Source organism: Miscanthus floridulus, chromosome 11 (genome assembly GCF_019320115.1).
Source record: "Miscanthus floridulus cultivar M001 chromosome 11, ASM1932011v1, whole genome shotgun sequence".
NCBI lineage: Eukaryota > Viridiplantae > Streptophyta > Magnoliopsida > Poales > Poaceae > Miscanthus > Miscanthus floridulus.
The window spans coordinates 87,412,022-87,439,467 of NC_089590.1; the positions used below are offsets into that span (position 1 = coordinate 87,412,022).

Here is a 27,446-nt window from a genome sequence, read left to right on the forward strand (position 1 = left end):
GGATTATAAATAGGAGAATAAAGCTTACAACATATTAGTCATTTCATACATCACTTTGCTTACATTATCAGAGTGTGGTATGTATTGTTCATAACGGCGGAGTTTAAACAAGTTATCAGAATTCAGCGAAATTAAGATCAAGATTAATATCAAGTTAAACAATTTACATGGTGATCATTTATATGCATGAAATAATAATAATAATAATAATAATAATAATAATAATAATAATAATAACAAGTTATAAGTTTTCTTTTGTAAATCATTTTGAGTGGAAATTGAATAAACTCTATGTCGCATCGCAAAGGAAATCCTCGTTGTGCCCACCAGGAGGTTCCCCACACACAAGTGTCAACTCCACAAGTTTCTGTCACCTGCAACAGGGTAGAACAAACCCTGAGTACTCAATTGTACTCCGCGAGACTTACCCGTTAGGAGGAAAGAAAAGACTCCAAGGGATATGCAAGGCTTTCTGGCGTATTGGTTTATTGCATTGCAGGAGCATTACTAAATGTGGATCCTTCTATTCAGTTTTATTAGCAGTCATTATTATTTCATTAGCTAACCGGCCTATGTAAGCACCTATGCTTTTTTTTAAGCAGGTGGTAAGCAATCAGAACTATTTTATCCTTTCCAAGTTCTAGTTCCTACTACGATGCCAAATCATAGCCATGTCGTACCGCATTACACGGCGATTCGCAAACCAATGTATCCCAGTTGGGTACCCCAAAACACATGCCCCGCCCGCACCAAGGTACGAACAGGACTAACCCACTGCCCTCCTGTAATATGGTCTAGGTCCCCGTCCAAACTTGGACTCCAAGCCTCCACCCCTAAGTCTTAGGGGTCCTAGACTTAGTACGGTGCTTAGACCTCCACCACCACCCCTCTCCTTCAGTCGGCCTGGAAAGAGTCGGAACCCATGACAAGAGAGCAATGATTCTTTCCGTCCCCATAAGCAAGTATGTGCCCAGGATAATAATCTGTGACCCGACTACCATCCATAGCAACGGACGGTCCTTAACGACACAGGCAGGACAAGTGCCACCTGAGCCTCCCTCAGTTGCCAACGAAATCCGATCCCAAATCCAAATACCGTCTCACCCGGTCTCCATTTATTATCCACATGTATTTATATTCCATGTGATAGCAATATGATAATAATAACAATAATATATTTCCTATCTCTCGCGAGTGACAGGCAATCACTCGTCTTCTACCAAAAACCTGTAGCATAACAATCTACACGATCTTGTCATACTAGTAATACTCATGGGATAAAGGTATATATATACAAGTGGGTTTCATTCACCTCCTTAAACTTAATGCACAAGTATGAGGTAATAAAGTGCAGAATAGTAGGGGTTATGCACCAGGGCTTGCCTAGGTAAGATATAACCAAAGTTAGCATTTCATCACGATGGCACGATCATCGGGGCATCATCAATTCCGCATTCTCCAAACGACTCCACCATGGCTCCTAATATGATATTTGCGGATGCACGTAGAGACAAATAATCATCGATAATCGCAATTCATAAATACGATTTCGCCTCTCAAGCTAACAAACTAGCCCAAGACTAACATACTAGACTATGTATCCCCGCCGTCCAATAACGCGTCTTTTCCCAACAAGTGTTTAGTTACATGAACCCAAAATGTGGCTTTATTTATTTTATCGGTTTAATAGATATTTAAACTAGGGCTCATTTACTATCCTAGTAACTAATTATTTTGGAGCTACAAAAATTACAAAGAGTAGATAATAGCATTAGGACCCTATTTTAAAATTAATAGAGTCAACACTTTTACCATTTTCTTACAAAAATTCCTACAAGTTTATTCTTAATAATATTAAGCTTGTTAGAATATTCAAGGCAACCTGGAAATATCTTAAAGATATGTGAACCAGTTACACTAACAGGTAGATCAATATTTTAGGAATCTAACAAAATTAGTTTCATAATTTTTGGATTCTTATCCTATTTTATATTGATTTTACAAGTTAAACTAGAAACCTATATTAGAAAAGTATTTAGAAAATAGAAAGGGCCGGCGGCAAGCCTTTTGGCCCAGCAGCAGGCTGCGGCCCACGCGGAGCAGGGACACGCACCAGCAGGCCGACCCAACTGGCCTGCAACGCAGGCGCGCGCGCACATTTAGCAGAAGAGCCCCCCACCTATCGAGTAATGACATGGAGCTTGTCACACTATTTCCCTAGATACATTCTTCGCACAAAGGACCCCAGACTTTATCGTCTTCGCGAAGGGGCGGTCCCTGGCGCCCCCACGCGCGTTGGCGTTGCTCCGGCCGGCACTCGGCCGCTACGCCGGGCACCTCGGACCCGCGCTGGCCCAACTACAGGGCCTAACTCCATCTACGGCTAAAACGTAGGCGCCGAGTGGAGATTAGAGACTAAACGGTGCATTCCACATCTCTGCCCACAGCGGCGGCTAAGCTACGGTGGCGGTCAGGTCATTCCGGCAACCTAGAGCCCTAACGGCGGTATCGCGGTGGCGCACAAGAAAACATAGCTCACCTAAGTGCACGCGGCGATGATGGTTGAAGCGGAGGAGTGCCGAGATGGCCTGGCCACGTGCGCGCAGCGAGGTCGGCGGCGTTCCGGGAATGGCACCACCACGTCACGTCGTCACCGGCGAGGTTACAGGCCAACATGAGGTGAGCACCAGATATAGGAGGTCCATGCGAGATTAGGGACGCAAGTAATCGAACTTCTACCAACGATTTAGACCTTACCCCCAAATCGTGCTCTGCTCCGGGATGGCATGGCCGGCGGCGAGCAATTTGTCAAATTGGCGGCCGGTAATGCTTGGCTGTGCCAAATTGAGAGTTGGGCTGCTAGCTGGTTGCCCTGTCTTGCTTCTTAGCGCTGAAATCACGGTGGAGTGCTACGGATCACGCGAAAATGGCGTGGCTCCAGTGGTGGCAAGGGCAGGGCGGGGACGGCTTAACGTGGCTCGGCCAGTCTTGGCCGAGACCGCAATAAATGCACAAGGCCAAGCACACAGTGCGGCTCAAAGGGAGCGGGTCGAACGGAGCCATGATGGGCAGACTTGACCTGGCGAAACGCGGGCGGCAGCAGCGGAACAGCGACCCAGCACAAGACTGCTACGCGGAGCCAAGGCACAAGACGACACAGGGGAGTAAAGACGTCGCTACAAGCACAGAACGTGATGAGAGCGGAGAGGGCAGGTAGCTGCTCGGCGGTAGATGGCTTGAGTGGCGGGGAGAGAGCCACGTCGCTCCGACGGCGGCCGCCGAGGCATTGGTCCGGCTCTGTGCGCGACGCATTCCCTCGCGCAGTTGGCAAGCCAGAGATCAGGACGCCGTGCACGACAAGCCGGGATGCTCGCCATGAGAGGCTGCAGCGCGCGCTGGCCCGCGGAGGCAGCACCGGCTGGCCACGGCCGAACCCGGCGCCAGCAGCACGCGGCGCGCGGTGATCGCGCACTCAGGCCAAGCGGCGGATAGCCGTGGCGTGCACGAGTTTTAAAGCTAAGCAAATAAGGCTATACATCTCGGCTAAGGTTCAACAAATCCTATTAAATTCTAGTCGATACTTGCAGCTAACTAACGGATCAACAACCCGGGTCAGCGAGCAACCACAGGAGAAGATATCACGATGCCAACCTAGCTTCGCCACGGAGGTGCCGATTCGTGAACAGAGCGCCAGCACAGGGTTCACGACGCGTTCTAACGGAGTTCGGGGCATTCCTACGAGGTAGCGCGACACCTAACTCGACTATGGTCTACACCGCGCCCAAGTACTCACCTCGATGCAACCGACGGTGCAAAAACATATATACACTCCTTAATACGTTTTGTTGGAAATCTGAACGCTAAAACGACATCGTCTAACATCACCTCGGACTTAGAAATCTCAAGGTTGGGTTATAACTAATAGTGATTAGCACTTTTGTCTCAATTTATAAAAGGTCTAAACCTTGTTTATTTCAACTAACGAGTAGCATGTGCAATAATCCACACTTTATACTTACTCATAGAGACAAAACATTAAGCGCTATTTGATTATTTTACTTAATATAGTTCACCAAAAATGACACTTCTAACATAGCTCGCGAGTTTTCCAACTTATCCGTGAGAGTGGATTCGATTCCCATTCGATCTCCAAACTTCCCAAAAGATGAGACACACAATTTAGTTATCATCTCATGTGAGTTCTGAAAATTTCTGAGACCCGGAGACTTGATTGTTAATTACGTTTAAGCTTTAATCTCCATGCTTAGCGAACTCGTAGGTGTTACGGTATATTGCAAGTGTTGCATCTGGATGTTTCAAAAGTAGATCGGGTGTTGCATCTCTCTCATCGCCTTTTGCTGCCTCGCCTCAGTGTCTCCTCCTCCAGGCGGCGGCTAGGCATCCGATACAACGCCTGTGTCGCCTCATCCCCCTCTTCTCAATGCTAGTGATGTTCGGGCAACATGGACCCTGCGTGGGGCACGTGAAACAGAGTGCAGGTGCGGGTGTTCGGACGCAACGTCCGGGTGCTAGCACTGCTGATGGTGATGACATGGCTTCTCTAGCTAGAAAACAGCTTTATAGCAATAAATGATTTTAGTGACCTCCATCTATATAGGCTATATAGATCTTTGCAAAAAGTTATAGGCTATATAAATCGTTTAAACTTATCAGCCATGATATAGTATTTTTCTCTCACAACAAAACAACATCAGCCGCAAAAATCACTAGTCGAACTGCTTAGGCTATATAGATTAGTATATAGCATTCAGATTAGTATATAGGATTGAGCATGTCTGTGTCGACCCTGCAGAAAATGTTGGGTATGGCAGAGACTCTAATAATCTGTTGTTGATCGGGTGTTAAATTACAATTAATCCCCAAGGGATATTTACAGGTACATATAAGCTAAGTTATACTAGATCTAATCTTATTCCATCTTTGTCTCTAGAGTTTGTTTTTGTCTCCAATTATCTCTAACCATACATATCTTTATTTCCAACACATCTTTTGGGCTCATCGGCCACATCGCGTTTGACGAGTAAGAGGGCACCACCAAATCGATCGACCCTATCGCCAGGTGCCAACCATGGACAAGCGCCTAGTCGAGACGACGACCTCGAGCTCGAGGTGGCATGACGGCGAGCGTCCAAGCAGTCCACAGTTTCGAGGTGACGAGTTTCTCGCTGCTGGAAGGCATGGGCGCTGGCAGATTCGTGAGCTCCAGGACCTTCCGCGCCGGCGGTCGTGGCTGGAACATCAGGGTCTATCCCGACGGGTCGAAGGAGGAGGACAAGGCTGAGTACGTGTCGGCGTTCTTGTATTTGGTCGACGGACCAAAGAATACAAAGACTATGCCTTCTGTTCCTCCATGTAAAGTTTTTAATGCCACATCAGATATTATACGGGTAGTTTTTATGTCACACCGGATGTTATACGGAGGTGTTGCATTGGGTGTTCGGATACTAATACAAAAACAAATTACAGAATATGTCTGTAAACCGCAAGACAAATTTATTAAGCCTAATTAATCCGTTATTAGCATATGTATTACCGTAGCACTTTATTGTCACATCATAGACTAATTAGGTTTAAAAGATTCATCTCGCAAATTACTCGCAAACTGTGTAATTAGTTATTTTTAGTCTATATTTAATACTCTATGCAGGTGTATAGCCTATATCTTTGTTACTTTGTGTATAATTTTAGCTGTATTTTATATTCCATGCAACTAAAATCTTCTATTTTTATTGTATTTTATATTCCATGCAAATAAACTCTGCCATATTGTGTTGCTCATACAACCTTGCAATCGCTTGCCCAAAAAATGAAGATGCTCATACATGTCCGTACACCCATATGTTCGAACACACGCACACATGTCCTACCCTTTTGAGCACGTCGAAAGACGATTAGATTTTCTGATCTCGCCATTTAAAACTAAGAGATTTAAAATATACCAACTTAATAAAAGTTCAATGAATCTCTACACCTAAACATACTGTAACGTCATCGTATACCCAGTCATACCAAGTTTTGAGTCCTGTTTACACGTCCGCATCCAATATGAATCAACCTGCACTCGAAGCTCGCATTTTCGCGTCCTACCCGGTTCTACTACGAAGATCGGATCAATGTATCCACGTCTGATACGAAGTTCTTAGAACTCACACATCCGTGTCCGATTACTGAGGTTCAATCCAAACAAAAATGTGGTCCCGGTGCAACGCACATGCATATATCTAGTTGATGTAATATCTGCTGAAGCAAGCAGTTGTTGTAAATTTAAATTTTTGGTTTTGGTAATCTGTAAGGTTTGTAAACGGAGTGTCCGGCCCTAGGCCCGTGGCTGAACATACCTCTTATTCGACGCACCTAACGCCCTCCGTGATCGAGAGGCTTCTGCACTTCGTGTACACGGACTCCTTGCCGGAGAGGAGCTTCCAAGTGCCGTTGGGTCGCCCTTCTCTCCGTGTTTGTGCGTTCGTCAGGGCATCGGTCTTTCTGTTCGTGCAACATGGGCTTGATCGATGGGGGAAAGAAGCAGCGCTACCAGCTCAGGTGCCCAGGCACCGAGCGTGCTTATCTGAGCAACGCTTGCCCCCAGGCCAGAGCAGACCCTGTCCGAGGAGCAGTCAAGCACGGCACCAGGCCGCTCGCCCCTGTCCTCTCTGTTCATAGACACCGGAGCGGACACCGCACCTTCCGGTGTACACCGCCACGGTGCTGGGCGGTGTACCGTCGCTCGTGTCTGGTGCGCTGTCGGCCTTCCACGGGCCGACTGGTAGTCCTATCGGCTACTCCATCTTGGAGCAACTGAAACATGGAGTTTGTGGGGCAGGTGGTACACAGCCTAGCTCTAGCTCCATAAATAGGTTATTTGCATGCAAATGGTCCATTATGCCCCTGATTGAAATTGCGTTTAATAGTTCTGGTTTTTAACTTTTAAATGGTCTTACAATAGTTTAATTAATTTTTAAAGTTTAAAGATTCTGGGATTCTTTTGCTGATTTATTAATGTCTATTACTTTTTCCAAGCATTATTAATATTTTTCCTTATATTTTTTATTTTTTATGACTTTTTGATCGGTTTCCATGTACCAATCGCTTTGTACGTGGATGAAATACATGGATGAAAACGGGAGCAGTAGCCTCCTATTTGCGTATCTATGGAAGAGTCGTGGCTCGCGGCCTTCACGCGTACGGGTAGGGTACGCAATCAGGGAAACTAATCGGCGATTAATGAGTGGCAAGGTGGGTAATTATCCTATAACTTCATGTGAGAGTACAAAGCTCCAATAACTGGAGTACTTCTTGACGTACCACTGGAAAAACGTGGAGTCTGCCTCTAGCTCCACCTTTTTTTGAGCCGAGTTCTCAGAGCTAGGGGTGTTCGGCAACACGGAGCTGGAGCGAAATAGTCCCAAACACCCCCTATAAGGCCTGAAAACGAATTTGACTAGACGGCGTCCCGGCTATTTCTGCCACTTAACAGTGTTAAGTGCCCCTAGCGAAAAAAGATTAAAGTGCAGAGCATAGTTGTCTATTTCAGAGCCGGAGTAATATTGCGCATAGTTTAAAGTGTTCATAATTACATAAATAAATTTAACAATATTTTTTAACATGGCATAGTATATAATAAGATACACAAATACATTGCAATAAAATTATCTTATCAAAGGCCTTTGCATTAGCACCTTTAAGAGGCAGGGGCTGGCCCACATTCATATATAAATCCTGCCTCTTCCGAAGGATGGTGCGCAACAACAATGACCCCTTCACGGTCAGGTGCGTCCTGACCGTCATCCAAGACCCCCCATGTCGAGGACGTGAGCGCCATCATCGTCTCGGAGCCCAGCGTGCTGCAGGACCTGGCGAGCTTGCTCAGGGACGGGGACGGCGCGGACGTGACGTTCGTCATAGGCGGGCGGTCGTTCCCGGCACACCGGTGAACAAGGGCCAAATGTGATGTACCAAACGCAACAGGTAAAGCCCCAGCTGTGACCAGATCGCATCCATCAGGCACTAAAAATCTGATTCAGAAAAACATGACATCGATTTAGCATATCTCATAAAAGGAACAAAATAATCATTACATAACTAACACATCATTTTTTTTTCTATTCCATACATACATTTACATCACACAGATGTGATGGCAGTAATTCAGTTTGAACTGTTAATGCTAAGCACAGTCATTATGCATGTATGCATTATTAAGATAAAAGATATATCCTTGACGAGAATGTGTAGATTAACAGGGAACCTACTTGTGATGTGGTTCAGCTGATGGAAATGCTGAACTGAAAAAGTAACAAAACCAAATAGGGAATAGAAGACATCCACTACAAGATTAGCAGCATCCACTTTTGAGAAAACCACAAGAAGATTCGACACAAATTCAGCTGGTGGACAAATCACTTGCATTTCACGTCAAACAGCACTAACATGGCCACCTCCTCTACATTGGAAAATAAAAATACACTTCCTTTCCAACTTACAGGAATAAATCAACAAAAAACAGCAATACAGAAAAGCAACACTAATCTGAATGGTTATTATTTCTTGACAACAGAGTATGGTGCCTGCATTTTATTTTATTTTATTATTAGCATGTATGGCCGAGAAATGCATTATCCGTTTATCTGTACATCGTCCAGTTAACATGAGATTTACCGGTTTAAAAAAAAACAGCAAATATTTATGCTCCTGAGATCCCCATCCACACCTAAAGTCACCTCAATCAAACAGAAAAAGAAATCCGAAAGGAATTATAGCACAATTAAGAACTCACAGCTGCTTCTCCTCGGCGACGATGAAGTCAGCGAAGGACCCGAGGCCGGTAAAGGAGCAGACGCGGTCGCCTGGCCGGAGCCCACGCACACCGGGCCCGACTGCGTCGACCACGCCAGAGTAATCGGATCCAGGCACGAACGGCAGCGGGGGGCGCTCCTGGTACTTGCCCTGCACCTGGAGGAAATTGGCGAAGTTGAGGCTGGTCGCCGCGACTCGCACTCGGACTGCTGTTGGCGACGAGATCTCCGGCACCGGGTGGTCCCCAGAGACCGCGGCGAACGGGGAGGCTTCGCCGCCGGGGGGCAGCGTGGGGTCGCCCAGCCGCCGCACCACGAGCGCCTCCATGTATTTGGGCCTCGTTTAGATGCTGAAAAAATTTCAACCCGATCAATAGTACCACTTTCGTCTTATTTGATAAATATTGTCCAATCGTGAACCAACTAGGCTCAAAAGATTCATCTCGTGATTTTCAACTAAACTGTGTAATTAGTTATTTTTTTTACCTACATTTAATACTCCATGCAAGCGGCTAAAAATTAATGTGATGGAGAGAGAGTGAAAAAACTTAGAATTTTGATGGCATCTAAACAAGGCCTTGGTTGGTCAAGGTCAGTAGGTGAGATGATGATGCTCTTGACTTCTTTTCTTAGGAAAACGAATAGACGATGACGCTATTTTTTTTAACGAAAAAGTCTACTCCACCCCAAAGGCGGTCTACATAACCCCTTCGACTATGAAATGGTCTGATTTACCCTCTGAACTTTTTAAAATCGTCTATTTTATCCCCCAAACGGTTTTCAGTGGCGGGTTTGCTACAGTAACTGCAGGTTTGCTACAGTGTCAAGGGTTTTGTCTTTTCCTTATTTCCGCTGAATCTTTGAAAATCATAGCAAAATCATAAAATAAAAAAATCTAATTTCGTTGGACTCCACATGAGTAGATCTACACAGTGAACATATAATATAGTACGCTTTAGTACAAAGTTTTTGCTATAGCTTTAGATTAATTGGAAAATCCAATTTTGTCTGCAATTAATTGGAATTTATCTATAACTAAGTTATACATGGTCCAATGAATACAAAATTTTTACTATAGTTTAAGCATATAATAATTAATCTACCATAAAAATTTCACCACAATTGGACCATAGAAGCTGCAGCTATGAATTATTCTAATTAATTACAGACAAAATTAGACTTTCCAATTAATCTAAAGCTACAGCAAAAACTTTGTACTAAAACGTACTATATTATATGTTCACTGTGTAGATCTACTCATGTGGAGTCCAACAAAATTAGATTTCCCATTTTATAATTTTTCTGTGATTTACTATGATTTTTCAAAGATTCAGCGGAAATAAGAAAAAGGCAAAACCCTGACACGGTAGCAAACCCGTCGTTACTGTAGCAAAACCGCCGCTGAAAACCACATAGGGGGTAAAATAGACGGTTTTGAAAAGTTTAGGGGGTAAATCAGACCGTTTCATAGTTGAGGGGGTTATGTAGACCACCCCATAGTTGAGAGTGGAGTAGACTTTTTCCTTTTTTTTTTAGGGGAGAGACGATGACGTTAATGGGCCTTCTCATTCTAGCTTTGGGCTGTCGCACAAGCAGGTTTTTTACCGTTCCTAACGGTCCAATATTCTCATTTTCTATTTATAAGTTGTTGGAGAATGAGCGATTTTTGTTTGAATGAGGGTTTTAAAATGATTGTTGGAGATGCTCTAAAAACAATTCCAATGCTGAAATCAACCAGTAATTCATATAAGAGATAGTACTCCCTCCGTTCCAAATTATAAAATGTTTTAGCATTTTAGATACATAAATTTTGATATGTATCTAGATATACACTTGTGTCTTAGATAGTAAAATCAATGTTGTTCCCAAAAAAAGATAGTAAAATCAATGCATATAGAAAATCAAAAAATTATTAATGGAGGAAGTAGAAATCATCGTACCATATGTATCAATGGATTGATTTGATAAAAAAACATAGGATAAGAGGTATGTACCGAGAGAAAAGGTCTTACAAGTAGTTATTAATAAAATTGAAGTTGGAGCTGAAGTTGGAATTGGTTTCGATTGATACTCCATCGATCATGTAATATAAGGAATCTAGAGTTCAATTTTTGTACCAAGGGATTGTTTTGGAACCGTTTCACTCCACGTTTTTTAGAGGGTGTTTGGACTGATCCACAAACTCTGCTCCACAAACTCCACTATAGAGCAGCTTCATAAAAAGCTAGAGTTTGTGGAGTACCTCTCTAGGTGCTCTTACAACTCCACCATTTTTCCTTGAACTGAGTAGAGGGCGTTTAGGACTGCTCTGCTCTACGTTTTTTAGCCAAACGGTTTCAGCTCCACGCACTCAGTTCGAGGAAAAAGAGTGAAGTTATGAGAGCACCTAGAGAGGTACTCCACAAACTCCAGTTTTTTGTGAAGCTGCTCCACGGTAGAGTTCGTGGAGCAGAGTTTATGGAGCAGTCCCAAACACCCCCTCAATCAAATAGGTTCAGCTCCACGTAACTCTGCTGCAGGAAAAATGTAGAGTTATGAGAGCACCTAAAGAGGTGCTACACAAACTTCAGTTTTTTGTGAAGCTGTTCCACGATCGAGTTTATGGAGCTAAGTCCGTGAACCAGTCTCAAATACCCCCCCCCCTCAAATACAAGGTATTCTACGTCCTCAAGCCCCTCTCTCCTCTATTTTTTTAGAAAATATTAGCGTCATCCAAAATAGCCCATATTAATTAAGGAAAATAGCAACTGACCTACTCCCTCTATCCTAATTAGTAAGGGGCGAGGTGGTCTTTTGTCAACCTCCTTTTTTAGAGGGAAACACGAGGGGTGTCCCCTACTGTGCTTTTATTAAAATTTAAATAAAAAGGGATACCATTGTCCTACAAAAGTTCCTCAAGAAACAAAGAAAGAAACAAAAAAAAATTGAAAATCTACACAACCTTCTAGCCATTGGGTAAACAACGGTGCTAAGCTATTTTTTGCTCTAAGAATAACTTGGGCAAACTCTCGTTTGAAGATGGACTTGCAGTGAAGAATTGAGGGCTGCACTTGCTTGAAAAATAGCATCATTTCTAACAATCCAGATAGACCAACTCATTGTTATAATAATCTCCATGAATAAAGGAAGTTGCTGGTTTTTAAAGAAAACCAGAGTTCCAAGAGGATATATTGGTCGTTGAATAACCAATCCAAGAGTTGCCCAACAAGATCTTAAGAAAGGACATGCTAGGAACACGTGAATGAGGGATTCTTTCAAGGCTGGGTGACAAAGAACACCATTATAATCTTCCAACACCATTCGTTCTTCTTAGGAGCTCTCTAGTGCTAAGCCGGTCCTTGAGTAACAATCAGAAGAAAAATTTTCCTTTGTTCTGACAATAGGATTTCTATAGCCAAGAGAAAGTAGGATGAACTTGCCTGTACCAGTGAGGTGCACATATGCTTTTTTTGAAGTAAAGATGTTTTTTTGACTTGATTGAAGTAAAGATGTTAGAACCCCAAATTTATGACCATGAATCAAAACCACCTTGTAAGTCCAAGGATTGCACAGTAGCCAAGAGTTGAGTGAACTGCTGATAAGCTTCTTCATATAAGGGTAAGTGAAAAAGATCATTTAAGGAAGTGGATTGGCAAACCTGCTGAACAGTGATGCATTTGTCTTTGACAAAGGAGAAAAGCCCTGGCATACTAGTGCTGAAGGAGAAACCATTCCAAGAATCTAACCAGAAGAAACAGGAAGACCCATTATTGACCATGGCCATCACCATGCCTTTGAAAGCAGGTAGCAGTTCCTGAATGTCACGCAACCAAAAAGAGCCTTTGCAAGTTCTTGCTTGGTCTACCATCTGAGTATCTAATCTCCCAAACAAGATATACCCAAGGATGTTCAATCTGTTAAAAAACTTATGCATGTTTACCATAAAATCGTTTCAATCCCTTATATTACAGCTTATATTACAAGGAGAGAGGTCAGAGGGTCAAAGAGTATATATATTATATATAGTTTGGATGAAGAGGCAAGAGTTACTAGTAGGTAAGAGACGACCTAGATATATCTTTTTTATTTTTCTGGCTGGAGTCCGTGTCTTCTCCAACTTGTCTCCCTCGCCCCTACAGCATTCCGAACCGACACCTCACGCGTCCACCCCCCCCCCCCCCCCCCCCCCAGAAAAATGTTTCCCTCTCTTAGCCCTTGTTTAGTTCGTGAAAAGTTAGAAATTTAGCTATTGTAGCACTTTCGTTTTTATTTGATAATTAATATTCAATTATGGACTAATTAGGCTCAAAACGTTCGTCTCGTAATTTCCAACCAAACTGTGTAATTAGTTTTGTTTTTCGTCTATATTTAATGCTCCATGCACGTATCGCAAGATTCGATGTGATGGATACTGTAGCACTTTTTGGGAAAACTTTTCGCGAACTAAACATGGGCTTATTAGTTTTTCGGTTTATCCGCTGCTAGCTTCGAATCGAATCTGATAATTCGTACGGCTGCCGAAATTAAACGAAGCACACGACCCGCTCTTCTATATCTATACCTATTAATAAATCAGTCTCTTTTTTTATCTGGCTTTTTCCGTCTGGCCCATTCATTCATCCAACTGTTCGGTCACTGACTTGCTTTCGGCCCACTCGGCCCCAATAGGGCCCCCGCCCTCACTCCTACCGCGCCGCCGTTCTCCCCGCCCTCGCCGTCGCAACCGCGCGGGGGCGCCTCGAGGCCGCCCCCACGCCACGGCCGTCCTCGCCCTCGCAACCAGCAACCAGGATCTGCGTGTGACACGGCTGGGATCCGTTGGTCACCGCACCTAATGCCAGGCCGTGGTGAGCCCCTCCCCTCTCCTTGTTCCTGTCCTTTCGCTCACCCTCATTGTTTCTCCCTCTCTCGCAGATGCGCGTCGTCCTCTATGAAGCAGCAGGTCAAGCTGGGGTGCAGACGAGGAAGCCGATGTCCCTTCCCGGCGGTCCTTGGTGGCTCCATGGAGGGATCCCGGGGGCGTTGCGGCCGGAACCGATGGCGGTCCAGCAGGACCAGGGGGTCGTGAGAGCACGCCGCACCTCTCGGACGGACGCAGGCAGCGCACGTGCTGCATCTGCGTCAATGCCCATGTGCCCGCGCGCCAGAGCCGCGTGCTGTGTTGGCTTGCGCACAGCTCTGTCGAGCGGTTTCTCGATGGTGCCCGACGGAGAGACGTATGGCTACCGAATACGCGACATCCACAGGGCCAGAAGATATGGGTTCCACGACATCAATCCCACGGGAATTATTGAAGATGGGCTCCTATTTTACCTGGTTGTTGACTTCTCCCGTTCTCCATGCTCGTCGCGCTGGGCTGCCCGACCAGACTGAACCAGACGCCCTGGACCGCCGAGGAGTCTGATATTCCAGTATATTGTCCAATTTGTCAATAATGTTGAGAGTAATACATCCACAATTAAGCCTTTATTATTTCATTTGAACATTCAATTCAGTGGCTCGATATCTCTAATTTTTGCAATCAATCTTTTTGTTGTCATTGTTGCAATGCAGAACATGAGGATTTGGAGACGATCCTAATGTGAGTTTACTGAACAACCGAATATTTAGTCCTTGTAATTTATTTTCTTTCATGGGCATGATGCGGTAGTGTAATATAGAGCAACAATTTAGATAGCAAGTGATGATGCAATAGTATGGTTGGAAATTAATTAATCCTGGTTCTTTCATCATGATATAGAGTGCTTTGAGAAAAGAAAACCAGTGACTTTGAGAAAAGACCCATTACTGCTTTGAAAAAAAAACCAGGAAAAGGTTCTTTACTTCTTTCAGTTGTTATTTCACCTAATAACACTGTAGTATTCTTTGAGATAACTGAAGAGCTGGACAGCATGAAAGAGACCGAGGGAGGTGCGGCACCCTCCCCTCCCCTCTCCTCCTGACCGGTGGCACTGGGGTCCGTGGGGGTGGCTCCAACATGGCTGTGTGGCCACTCAACGACGAGGCCGCATCGGCCCTTCACTCTCTCTCGCTATCCTCACATGTTTGGGGCACCAACACAGGGGATTTTTCATTCGAACAGTGAGGAGCACCACTGCAGTATCAGGCCCTGTTTGGTTTCTATAAGTCAGGTGACTTATTAAGTCAGGTGACTGAAAAACAGTGACTTATAAGTCATGCCTGTTTGGTTGTAGATGACTTATAAGCTCATTAAAAGTGTGGGCCCCACGCGAAAAAGGGTGACTTATAAGTTTTAAGCAGGGGTGAACCAACTTAAAACTTATAAGCAGGGGTGACTTATAAGTTGGTGGTGTTTGGTAAAATAAGTCATTTTTTTCACTTTTTAACTTATAAGTAGGTGACTTATTTGAAACCAAACAGAGCCTCGGGTATTCGGATTTCGGAATCATAGTTTATGAGTAAATCCAATGTAACTGCGATCTAAGCTGTATTTTTGTGTGTAATGCAGTTCTTTTCCGCAGCAGGTGGAATAAGAGTTTAGAATCATAACCTGAGTACAGTTTTTTCTTTTTTGTATGGGATTATATCTTTGTTTATTGTTGACTCTGGTGGGCTATTTCCTTGATCATGAGGAGCATAACTTCCTTTAACTATGCTGCTTGTAATATCTTCGGTGTTCATATCATATTAATTGGCTTATTCTGAATGCAACATTATGGGACAGATAAAAGTTGGGTGGGCATATGACAGATTTATGTTACTGTATAAATTATTAAATGTACAAGTTTACATGTCCAACCATGCCATTCACGGAAGAATTAATGTTCCTTTCCTAACAGCTGATTTGTAAATTGTAGCTGGGCATATTACAGATCTATGTTATTGTATAAACTGATGTCAGGTACTATTATTATTTCAGATGATTTGGCCATGAACTTCAATGCCAAGCCCTAACTAACATGACAGCACAGTTAAGGCCAGCAAGATCACTATAGTGGGTTATGAATTGGAATAATGTAGGTTTACTAATTCGTTCAGGGGAGATTATGTACTAAGCCAGGATTTGCAAGGGGGCTCCTCCATGTCGTCGCTACCCACATAAGATCTCGCACTTTGATCTTAGCTTGTTTGTTTTTCATTCCTCCCAACTCCCATTGATCTGCTATCTGTCTCTCGCTGTTAGCAGCTGCAGACCACGCTGTTCTGAATTTCTTGTCTGGTCATGTGCTTTCTTATTCAGTTAGTAGCCACTTTCATTTTCAGATCAGCAACACCAGTTATTGTTCAGTGATAGCAACAACACAGTTCTAATCCATTAGTTAAGCTAATTATGGCAAGGTAATTTGAACATCACTGAGCTTTAAACAATTCCTGCACGTGTGTTGAAAATTGTTGATCTTATAGCAGCTCATTTTAATTTACTTGGTTGGACCGCTATGTTCGGTTGCAGCAGCAAGCAGTTGGCGTAGGTTCTGAACATTGTGATTTGCATAAATGACAATAATCCGCGTGCAAGTGCTTGTGACTTTTAGTTTATTACATTGTCGATAAGTATAGGTTCTGAATAGTTTAGTTCTTGTTTGGATGTTGACTCCTTTGATTGATCATTAGAACATGTAGCTGTCTGGATCTGGCATCAGCTTTTTTCGTTTCACAGCAGGTCATCAATAGCCACCCTGTATACTTGTGTAAGCCTGTTACCGTAGTAGTAGAGCAGCTAGGTGAACCTCTAATTTCAGAAGTATCACTTTGATGCAATAGTGAATCAACTTTTAAAGCAATCTTTAGCTGTTGCACAACCAGAGTCACTCCATCTTGGACCACTACTGTAACTTGATCATAAATGGACAATGTGTTTACAAAATATCAAAATGCTAACCTACAAAGAGTCTGACATGTGACCTCTTAATTGTTTAGTATGGTAATTCAATTGCTAGAACCTGAAAACTCATTAGCGGAATTGTGTTCTGTTCTGACCTGTACAGTGGGAGAAATTAGAGGTACGACCTGATTATATCCTCCTTAGACTTTATGATGTATGTATACTGACATATTTTAGTTAGCTTCTCACATTCCTGCAGTCTTATGGTTATATATAAGAGGTATTGTGATTCCAAGGAAGAGATGCCTGCCAGTTAGTGTGGTGTGACTGTAGAAGTGCAGAATCACCACGCTGAATGCAGCAAGGCAAGTTTGACGGCTCAAAATCCACCTTGGTCTGCAGTCACACCACACTAACTGGCAGGCATCTCTTCCTTGGACGCCAGCACTCCAGTAGCATTTGGAAACAATGCCAGCCTCGTGATGCCACCGAATGCGTTCACTTAAACTGGATAATCAGTAGGCACACAGACCGTATCATTTTGTTTCCATGGACTTAAGTTAGCATGAGTTTTCTAATAGCATAGTCACTCTTTCCGTCGCGTTTATAATCCTTTCATGTTTAATCCTAGACTGCTTGTGATTTTCAACGAGACCCTAAGTTTCATGTGAAGTTTTTTTTCCTGATATTATATCCACCATAATTAATACATATATCATGTGTTCAGTTCTATGTTATTTTTGTTCAAATTTTGTGTACCCATAGCAACCGCATGGACTAATCTTTGTCAACTGATTTTCAAACAGGTGTCCATAGTACATCAAATTCACATGCGCAAGTTGATGAACCAACGTAAAATGAAAAGGGAAAAGCACGACATGCAGCAAGGGATGAAAAAAATAAACAACATAGAGAAAATATCATCAGAGAAAGGCGGAAACTGCACTAGCTGGTGGGTCGAGAGGTCTAGCACAAACAAATTTGAATAACCCTATCTAGAATAAACATTGGTTCTTATATTATAATAATTTCACAGTTAAGTACCGTATGAACACTCGCTTGCTTTTGGCCCACTCACTCACGTTGACCTTATCTTCATGACACTTCGATTAAAAAAACGTCTCGTGAAACAGCAGTAACGACGCAATACACTGTAGATTCTTGACTTGAACCGGCAGAGTTATCACCACCGGTTCGTAAGCAGCTGACAGTGAATGTCTAGTAGTGGCATTTTATAAAATATGTATGAGAAAATGAAAAGTATATCATAATGCATATTCATATATATAGTTCAAACAATATTTTGATGAATTAATTATTAATTTCCAACATATTCTATCGCATATTTATTGTTGGACGATTACCTATCTACGTCGATGCCGCGACATATTAAATCAAAAAAATAGTTTCCAATCAAGCTCAAATTTCAAATTCTCAATTGAAAACAACGTAGGAGGGAGATAAAAAAAAATGAAGTTTAAAACTTATTACTCACCCGTAGCAAAGCACGGATATGTTTGCAGAAGAAGGGAGAAAAGCACAAACACGCGCAGTCTGCGTCGATCTGATGTGATCATCGCCATCATCGATCGTCTGACGATCGAGTAAGGGCGGCACTGAATCGATCGACCCACAATGGGCAAGCGCCGACTCGTCGAGACGATGTCGTCGAGGTCGAGGTGCGTGACGACGAGCGTCCAAGCCGTCCACTGTTTCGAGGTGACGAGCTTCTCGCTGCTCCAAGGCATGGGCGGCAGGTTCGTGAGCTCCAGGACCTTCTGCGCCGGCGGTCGTGGCTGGAATCGATCTACCCCGGCGGGTGGAAGGAGAAGAAGAAGAACAAGGCGGCGTATGTGTCGGTCTTCCTGTATTTCGCCGACGGCGCAGAGGATGATAGGACCAACTTCACTCTAGAATTACCGGAGAAAGATGGCAAAGTATCATGTGGAGAAGGTGTCGTTTTCAACAGGGCTGTGTGTACACCAGGCGTTCGCGCTGCGGGTCCGAGCGCCCCCGTGACATTGGAGGACAGGGACACACTTTGCTACCTTCACTAGAGGATGGTGGTCATGAGGTAGCGCTCACAAACTTCATCCAGTCAATAACCAAACCTGTCCAGCAACCCCTGCTCCCTCCACAGCAACATGGGCCAGTGAAGCCACGAAGGGAGAAGAAGAGGTCGGGCAAGCCGTCCCGGTGCAGCGCACGTCTAGCGGGCCATTGCTTGGCCGCGTGGTGATGCGAAGAGCAAAGCAAGGCAAGTGCTCATGAAGAGGCTGGGCGTACAGGAAGAAGGTGAAACTAGGGAGATGACCTTTGCTACGCTACGTCAACCTCTTCAAAGACCCGATGTCTGACCTTGTCATCAAGTCGCTGGAGGATCTTAGTGGCCTCGATGGACCGGCCATGTTGGACCAGATCGTGACGTGATGCTTCCTTGCACCATCTGCCCCGCTCGAGGACTCGTTCACGCCATGCTAGGCCAAGTTGTTATAGAGGGGATACTGGATGACTGAGAACTCGGAGCTGCTCTTCTCCTGTTTGTGTTAAGCTCGTCAATGAGAACATGCGGTGGGCGTGGTTGTTTTCTGTGTTGCCTTGTGTGTAAAAGGGTTGCCGTGAAGTAGTTGTCAGAGTTTTTGTGTTCTTGAAGGGATCAGTGGGTCTGTAAGTTTTTTAGGCCTGGTTTTCCTTAAAAACTAAGGCAGAGCTCCTGCCATTACATTAAAAAAAAAACAAATCAGCAGCGACGATAGCGACGATGACGAAGATGGATCGCATACCTTCAAGTCACCAGATCGTTGCTGGGGTTATAGAAAGTTCATAGACAAATCCAAGCTGAAAAGAGCATCTGCGCCTCAACGACGACTGCTTCACCATCAGGTGTGTGCTGACTGTCATTGGCGAATCTCAATCCGAGGACGTACCCGTCGTCGTGGAAGAAGAAGTTCCAGAGTCAAACATGCATCACCACTTTGAGCACATGTTTGAAGGCTGGGAACGGCAAGGACGTGACGTTCGACGTGGACGGCCAGCTGTTCCATGCCCACAGATGTGTTCTGGCTTCTCGGTCATCGGTGTTTGCAGAAACTCTTTGGTCCGATCAAGGAGAAGGCCGAGCCCATCAAAGTTGATGACATGGAGCCCTCCATCTTCAAGGAGCTTCTTCACTTCATATACACATTCAGATAAACACCACTACGGGATGACCACAAAATTGTGTCCATGCAGCAACACTTGCTGGTCGCCGCCGACCGATATGGGCTGGAGAGGCTGAGGCTAATGTGAGAGGTCAACTTATGCACGCCATTGATCGCAGACAGGCGCCACCACTCTTGCTTTAGCAGAGCAGCACCGCTCTGCCCGTCTCAAAGCCGCCTGCCTCAAATTTGTTTCCTCACAAGATGTGCTTGGTGTTATCATGAAAACAGATGGATTCAAGCATCTCGTTGCGAGCTGCCCTTTGATTGTGGTAGAGACAAGATCGCAGAAGCATAAACGTGTAGCTAGTCTCCCTGTGATTTCAGCTAGATCTGGCACTGCAGAAGTTCCAAAGAAGTTTGTATTTTTTTTTGTTTCTTAGAAAAATCTATGTTTTTTCATTCATTTATATATTTTCCAGAAAATGGAATAAATGTTCCAGCTTTAAGCTTTCGGACCTTTTGAGGGACAGCTCTCTTCTCCATAGAAGTTACTATTTGTACTGTACTTTCTCCATGGTGAAACATAAGGTATCCAAGCGATTTTTCAAATAAAATAAGGAACACCATCACCAAATCCAACATCTGATTCAATGTTCAATACAAAAAAAATGTTGTTCTTATTTATTTAACTTTGTGATGTTGTCCTGCTTTTCCAAAACAAATGCATAGTTTACCCAGTTCCATTTAGAGGAGTTAACTGTGTCAGTTCAACTGAGAAATACTAGTTTTCCTATGTGAATTTGCCCCTATAATTGAGTTAACTCTGTCAGTTCAGCTGAGAAAAGACTAGTTTTCCTATGTGAATTTGCACCTATAATTGATAAACTAATGAGTTTTCCAAGCTTGTTATAATCATAGACACGTCCTTGCAACACGTGCTTATCCACTAATTTGAGAAAGACAAAAAGAAAACAGATGCATGATGGACGTAGCAAGGTGAAGGAGCATTACACATGGACGGAGAGATAAGGCTAGGAGCTTGTGACTAATGGCGATGACTAATGGTGATGCGGAAATGCTATGGGTGGGGTGTCCGTTAGTTTGAACGCTTGCGCTGGTGGGCCTCGACGTCCACCCGAATAGCTCAACACTGTCATTCGCGTGGGCGCACCTATCTCGCGTTGCTAAAAGAATCTCCGCTCTCACTTTCATCTCGAAACGCCGCCGCCTCCGCACCCATTCTCGAACCCACTCTCGAAATCGCCGTCGTGGCGTGCTCCACTGTGACCGCGCTGTCGTGCCTGCATCGCCACATCGTGCTCCACCCTCCCGGCCGAGCCAAGACCGGTACCGGTGGCACTGGTGGTGGTGGTGCTCGCGCGCCGCCGCCGGAGCTAGTGCTCGCTAAGCCCATCGCTCGCGCCGCCCGCCTAGCCAAGCCAAGCCCGATGCTGGTGGTGATGGTGCTTGCGCACCGCCGCTGGTGCTAGTGCTGGCGGTGCTCGAGCACCATCACTTGCCGCCGGCTCCGACCCCAACGGCGAGAATCAATCGGTCTAGGCCCCCCAAACGTTGCAAAACACATGTTTCAAGCGTTTCAGTTTTTTAGACGTTTCAGATATGTTGCAAGTATTTTATATGGATATTGTAAAAGTAGATCGGGATATTGCATATGTTGCAATGGTTGTACACATATTTTACAAGCTTCTTTTCCCAATGCTTTATCTGTTTTAGATATATGTTGCAAGTGTGTTTATCTGGATGTTGTATATGTTTCACACATATGTTGCAAGTGTTTTATCTGAATGTTGCGTATGTTTACATTGGTTTCAAGTGCTTCTCAGGTGTTTTTGCAAGTGTTTCCGACACATGTTTCAAGTGTTTTATCTCTCTTCAGACGTATGTGTGGCAGAACCCCCCAAAATATCGCACTTACGGGGCGCTCGTCTTTCATTGGACACTAAGCACCCCGAAAGTGGGCTACCTCGGGCAGTTCTGTTGGGCACACCACATGAGAGAACCCGAAAATCCACAGTTTTCAACAGGATTATAAATAGGAGAATAAAGCTTACAACATATTAGTCATTTCATACATCACTTTGCTTACATTATCAGAGTGTGGTATGTATTGTTCATAACGGCGGAGTTTAAACAAGTTATCAGAATTCAGCGAAATTAAGATCAAGATTAATATCAAGTTAAACAATTTACATGGTGATCATTTATATGCATGAAATAATAATAATAATAATAATAATAATAATAATAATAATAATAATAATAATAACAAGTTATAAGTTTTCTTTTGTAAATCATTTTGAGTGGAAATTGAATAAACTCTATGTCGCATCGCAAAGGAAATCCTTGTTGTGCCCACCAGAAGGTTTCCCCACACACAAGTGTCAACTCCACAAGTTCCTGTCATCTGCAATAGGGTAGAACAAACCCTGAGTACTCAATTGTACTTCGCGAGACTTACCCGTCAGGAGGAAAGAAAAGACTCCAAGGGATATGCAAGGCTTTCTGGCTTGTGGGTTTATTGCATTGCAGGAGCATTACTAAATGCGGATCCTTATATTCAGTTTTATTAGCAGCCATTATTATTTCATTAGCTAACCAGCCTATGTAAGCACCTATGCTATTTTCAAGCAGGTGGTAAGCAATCAGAACTATTTTATCCTTTTCAAGTTCCAGTTCCTACTATGATGCCAAATCATAGCCATGTCGTACCGCATTACACGGCGATTCACAAACCAATGTATCCCAGCTGGGTACCCCGAAACACACGCCCCGCCTGCACCAAGGTATGAACAGGACCAACCCACTGCCCTCCTGTAATATGGTCTAGGTCCCCGTCCAAACTTGGACTCCAAGCCCCCACCCCTAAGTCTTAGGGGTTCTGGACTTAGTGCGGTGCTTAGACCTCTACCACCACCCCTCTCCTTCAGTCGGCCTGGAAAGAGTCGGAACCCATGACAAGAGAGCAATGAGTCTTCCCATCCCCATAAGCAAGTATGTGCTTAGGATAATAATCTGTGACCTGACTACCATCCATAGCAACGGACGGTCCTTAACGACACAGGCAGGATAAGTGCCACCTGAGCCTCCCTCAATTGCCAACGAAATCCGATCCCAAATCCAAATACCGTCCCGCCCAGTCTCCAATTATTATCCACATGTATTTATATTCCATGTGATAGCAATATGACAATAATAACAATAATATATTTCCTATCTCTCGCGAGTGACAGGCAATCACTCGTCTTCTACCGAAAACCTGTAGCATAGCAATCTACACGATCCTGTCATACTAATAATACTCATGGGATAAAGGTATATATATATGCAAGTGGGTTTCATTCAACTCCTTAAACTTAATGCACAAGTATGAGGTAATAAAGTGCAGAATAGTAGCGGTTATGCACCGGGGCTTGCCTAGGTAAGATATAACCAAAGTTAGCATTTCATCATGATGGCACGATCATCAGGGCATCATCAATTCCGCCTTCTCCAGACGACTCCACCATGGCTCCTAATATGATATTTGCGGATGCACGTAGAGACAAATAATCATCGATAATCGCAATTCGTAAATATGATTTCGCCTCTCAAGCTAACGAACTAGCCCAAGACTAACATACTAGACTACGTATCCCCGCCATCCAATAACGCGTCCTTTCCCAACAAGTTTTTAGTTACATGAACCCAAAATGTGGCTTTATTTATTTTATCAGTTTAATAGATATTTAAACTAGGGCTCATTTACTATCCTAGCAACTAATTATTTTGGAGCTACAAAAATTACAGAGAGTAGATAATAGCATTAGGACCCTATTGTAAAATTAATAGAGTCAACACTTTTACCATTTTCTTACAAAAATTCCTACAAGTTTATTCTTAATAATATTAAGCATGTTAGAATATTCAAAGGCAACCTGGAAATATCTTAAAGATATGTGAACCAGTTACACTAACAGGTAGATCAATATTTTAGGAATCTAACAAAATTAGGTTCATAATTTTTGGATTCCTATCCTATTTTATATTGATTTTACAATTTAAACTAGAAACCTATATTAGAAAAGCATTTAGAAAATAGAAAGGGCCGGCGGCAAGCCTTTTGGCCCAGCAGCAGGCTGCGGCCCACGCGGAGCAGGGACACGCACCAGCAGGCCGACCCAACTGGCCTGCAACGCAGGCGCGCGCGCACATTTAGCAGAAGAGCCCCCCACCTATCGAGTAATGACATGGAGCTTTTCACACTATTTCCCTAGATACAATCTTCGCACAAAGGACCCTATACTTTATCGTCTTCGCGAAGGGGCGGTCCCTGGCGCCCCCACGCGCGATGGCGTTGCTCCGGCCGGCACTCGGCGGCTACGCCGGGCACCTAGGACCCGCGCTGGCCCAACTACAGGGCCTACCTCCATCTACGGCTAAAACGTAGGCGCCGAGCGGAGATTAGAGACTAAACGGTGCATTCCACATCGCTGCCCACAGCGGCGGCTAAGCTACGGTGGCGGTCAGGTCATTCCGGCAACCTAGAGCCCTAACGGCGGTATCTCGGTGGCGCACAAGAAATCATAGCTCACCTAGGTGCACGCGGCGATGATGGTTGAAGCGGAGGAGTGCCGAGATGGCCTGGCAACGTGCGCGCAGCGAGGTCGGCGGCGTTCCGGGAATGGCACCACCACGTCACGTCGTCACCGGCGAGGTTACAGGCCAATCTGAGGTGAGCACCAGATAGAGGAGGTCCATGCGAGATTAGGGACGCAAGTAATCGAACTTCTACCAACGATTTAGACCTTACCCCCAAATCGTGCTCTGCTCCGGGATGGCATGGCCGGCGGCGAGCAATTCGTCAAATTGGCGGCCGGTAATGCTTGGCTGTGCCAAATTGAGAGTTGGGCTGCTATCTGGTTGCCCTGTCTTGCTTCTTAGCCCTGAAATCACGGTGGAGTGCTACGGATCACGCGAAAATGGCGTGGCTCCAGTGGTGGCAAGGGCAGGCGGCGACGGCTTAACGTGGCTCGGCCAGTCTTGGCCGAGACCGCAATAAATGCACAAGGCCAAGCACACAGTGCGGCTCAAAGGGAGCGGGTCGAAGGGAGCCATGATGGGCAGACTTGACCTGGCGAAACGCGGGCGGCAGCAGCGGAACAGCGACCCAGCACAAGACTGCTACGCGGAGCCAAGGCACAAGACGACACAGAGGAGTAAAGACGTCGCTACAAGCACAGAATGTGATGAGAGCGGAGAGGGCAGGTAGCTGCTCGGCGGTAGATGGCTTGAGTGGCGGGGAGAGAGCCACGTCGCTCCGACGGCGGCCGCCGAGGCATTGGTCCGGCTCTGTGCGCGACGCATTCCCTCGCGCAGTTGGCCAGCCAGAGATCAGGACGCCGTGCACGACAAGCCGGGATGCTCGCCATGAGAGGCTGCAGCGCGCGCTGGCCCGCGGAGGCAGCACCGGCTCCACGGCCGAACCCGGCGCCAGCAGCACGCGGCGCGCGGTGATCGCGCACTCAGGCCAAGCGGCGGATAACCGTGGCGTGCACGAGTTTTAAAGCTAAGCAAATACGGCTATACATCTTGGCTAAGGTTCAACCAATCCTATTACATTCTAGTCGATACTTGCAGATAACTAACGGATCAACAACCCGGGTCAGCGAGCAACCACAGGAGAAGATATCACGATGCCAACCTAGTTCGGGGCATTCCTACGAGGTAGCGCGACACCTAACTCGACTATGGTCTACACCGCGCCCAAGTACTCACCTCGATGCAACCGACGGTGCAAAAACATATATACACTCCTTAATACGTTTTGTTGGAAATCTGAACGCTAAAAAGACATCGTCTAACATCACCTCGGACTTAGAAATCTCAAGGTTGGGTTATAACTAATAGTGATTAGCACTTTTGTCTCAATTTATAAAAGGTCTAAACCTTGTTTATTTCAACTAACGAGTAGCATGTGCAATAATCCACACTTTATACTTACTCATAGAGACAAAACATTAAGCGCTATTTGATTATTTTACTTAATATAGTTCACCAAAAATGACACTTCTAACATAGCTCGCGAGGTTTCCAACTTATCCGTGAGAGTGGATTCGATTCCCATTTGATCTCCGAACTTCCCAAAAGATGAGACACACAATTTAGTTATCATCTCATGTGAGTTCTGAAAATTTCTGAGACCCGGAGACTTGATTGTTAATTACGTTTAAGCTTTAATCTCTATGCTTAGCGAACTCGTAGGTGTTACGGTATGTTGCATCTGGATGTTTCAAAAGTAGATCGGGTGTTGCATCTCTCTCATCGCCTTTTGCTGCCTCGCCTCAGTGTCTCCTCCTCCAGGCGGCGGCTAGGCATCCGATACAACGCCTGTGTCGCCTGATCCCCCCTCTTCTCAATGCTAGTGATGTTCGGGCAACATGGACCCTGCGTGGGGCACGTGAAACAGAGTGCAGGTGCGGGCGTTCAGACGCAACGTCCGGGTGCTAGCACTGCTGATGGTGATGACATGGCTTCTCTAGCTAGAAAACAGCTTTATAGCAATAAATGATTTTAGTGACCTCCATCTATATAGGCTATATAGATCTTTGCAAAAAGTTATAGGCTATATAAATCGTTTAAACTTATCAGCCATGATATAGTATTTTTCTCTCACAACAAAACAGCATCAGCCGCAAAAATCATTAGTCGAACTGCTTAGGCTATATAGATTAGTATATAGCATTCAGATTAGTATATAGGATTGAGCACGTCTGTGTCGACCCTGCAGAAAATGTTGGGTATGGCAGAGACTCTAATAATCTGTTGTTGATCGGGTGTTAAATTACAATTAATCCCCAAGGGATATTTACAGGTACATATAAGCTAAGTTATACTAGATCTAATCTTATTCCATCTTTGTCTCTAGAGTTTGTTTTTGTCTCCAATTATCTCTAACCATACATATCTTTATTTCCAACACATCTTTTGGGCTCATCGGCCACATCGCGTTTGACGAGTAAGAGGGCACCACCAAATCGATCGACCCTATCGCCAGGTGCCAACCATGGACAAGCGCCTAGTCGAGACGACGACCTCGAGCTCGAGGTGGCATGACGGCGAGCGTCCAAGCAGTCCACAGTTTCGAGGTGACGAGTTTGTCGCTGCTGGAAGGCATGGGCGCTGGCAGATTCGTGAGCTCCAGGACCTTCCGCGCCGGCGGTCGTGGCTGGAACATCAGGGTCTATCCCGACGGGTCGAAGGAGGAGGACAAGGCTGAGTACGTGTCGGCGTTCTTGTATTTGGTCGACGGACCAAAGAATACAAGACTAGGACCAAGTACACACTGGAATTACTACAGAAAGACGGCAAAGTATCTGAACTAACAAGGTGGTCCTCCGTCGTGGTATCACATACCTTCGAGGCAGCAGATTCTAAGTGGGGTTTCGCCAAGTTCGTAGAGAAATCCACTGCTGCGCCTCAACAACGACCGCTTCACGAAATCCAAGCTAAAACCACTGCTGCGCCTCAACAACGACCGCTTCACGATCAGGTGTGCCCTGACTGTCATCGGTGAATCTCAATCTGAGGACGAGGTACCCGCAGCAGCCACCATCACGGAGGAGTTTCCCGAGCCAAACATGCACCAGCACTTCGAGCACATGTTGAAGACTGGGAAGGGCACGGACGTGATGTTCGACGTCAATGGCCAGCTGTTCCATGCCCACAGAT

At 44.9% G+C, this 27,446-nt stretch overlaps 1 protein-coding gene, 3 long non-coding RNA genes and 1 pseudogene across 8 annotated transcripts; 2 read left to right on the top strand and 3 right to left on the bottom strand.

Annotated features, from left to right (window-relative positions):
- Window positions 1–192: 192 nt before the first annotated feature.
- LOC136493759 (uncharacterized) lies at window positions 193–2,751 on the bottom strand. The gene is made up of 2 exons (XR_010768434.1): window positions 2,540–2,751; window positions 193–374 (listed from the first exon to the last, which is right to left on the bottom strand). It is a non-coding gene; the product is annotated as an uncharacterized lncRNA (long non-coding RNA).
- A 4,845-nt stretch (window positions 2,752–7,596) lies between these two features.
- Window positions 7,597–9,148, bottom strand: LOC136491488 (uncharacterized). The gene is made up of 2 exons (XM_066487811.1): window positions 8,795–9,148; window positions 7,597–8,033 (listed from the first exon to the last, which is right to left on the bottom strand). Exons 1-2 carry the CDS (start codon window positions 9,139–9,141, stop codon window positions 7,700–7,702), a joined length of 681 nt encoding a protein of 226 aa, XP_066343908.1. The 5' UTR covers window positions 9,142–9,148; the 3' UTR covers window positions 7,597–7,699.
- Window positions 9,149–13,425: 4,277 nt separating this feature from the next.
- Window positions 13,426–15,765, top strand: LOC136491490 (uncharacterized). Of its 4 annotated transcripts, none has more exons than XR_010768063.1 (4): window positions 13,426–13,639; window positions 13,707–14,235; window positions 14,346–14,373; window positions 15,673–15,765. It is a non-coding gene; the product is annotated as an uncharacterized lncRNA (long non-coding RNA). The 4 variants fall into 4 exon arrangements; XR_010768062.1 differs by lacking the exon at window positions 15,673–15,765 and adding an exon at window positions 14,652–15,486; XR_010768061.1 differs by lacking the exon at window positions 15,673–15,765 and adding an exon at window positions 14,673–15,485.
- Window positions 15,766–18,210: 2,445 nt separating this feature from the next.
- Window positions 18,211–20,158, top strand: LOC136492369 (BTB/POZ and MATH domain-containing protein 2-like; annotated as a pseudogene).
- A 1,685-nt stretch (window positions 20,159–21,843) lies between these two features.
- On the bottom strand, window positions 21,844–24,889 carry LOC136491489 (uncharacterized). Of its 2 annotated transcripts, XR_010768058.1 has the most exons (4): window positions 24,529–24,889; window positions 24,311–24,445; window positions 23,154–23,250; window positions 21,844–22,143 (listed from the first exon to the last, which is right to left on the bottom strand). It is a non-coding gene; the product is annotated as an uncharacterized lncRNA (long non-coding RNA). The 2 variants fall into 2 exon arrangements; XR_010768059.1 differs by lacking the exon at window positions 23,154–23,250 and having other exon boundaries at window positions 21,848–22,143; window positions 24,529–24,884.
- Window positions 24,890–27,446: the final 2,557 nt, after the last annotated feature.

Bases quoted from the DNA above. Each gene is read 5' to 3' on its own strand.
- LOC136491488 (XM_066487811.1), bottom strand. From the start codon at position 9,141: ATGGAGGCGCTCGTGGTGCGGCGGCTGGGCGACCCCACGCTGCCCCCC. The intron at 8,034-8,794 runs GTGAGTTCTTAA...TTTCTGAATCAG, and splicing joins GTCGCCGAGGAGAAGCAGCT to ATTTTTAGTGCCTGATGGAT.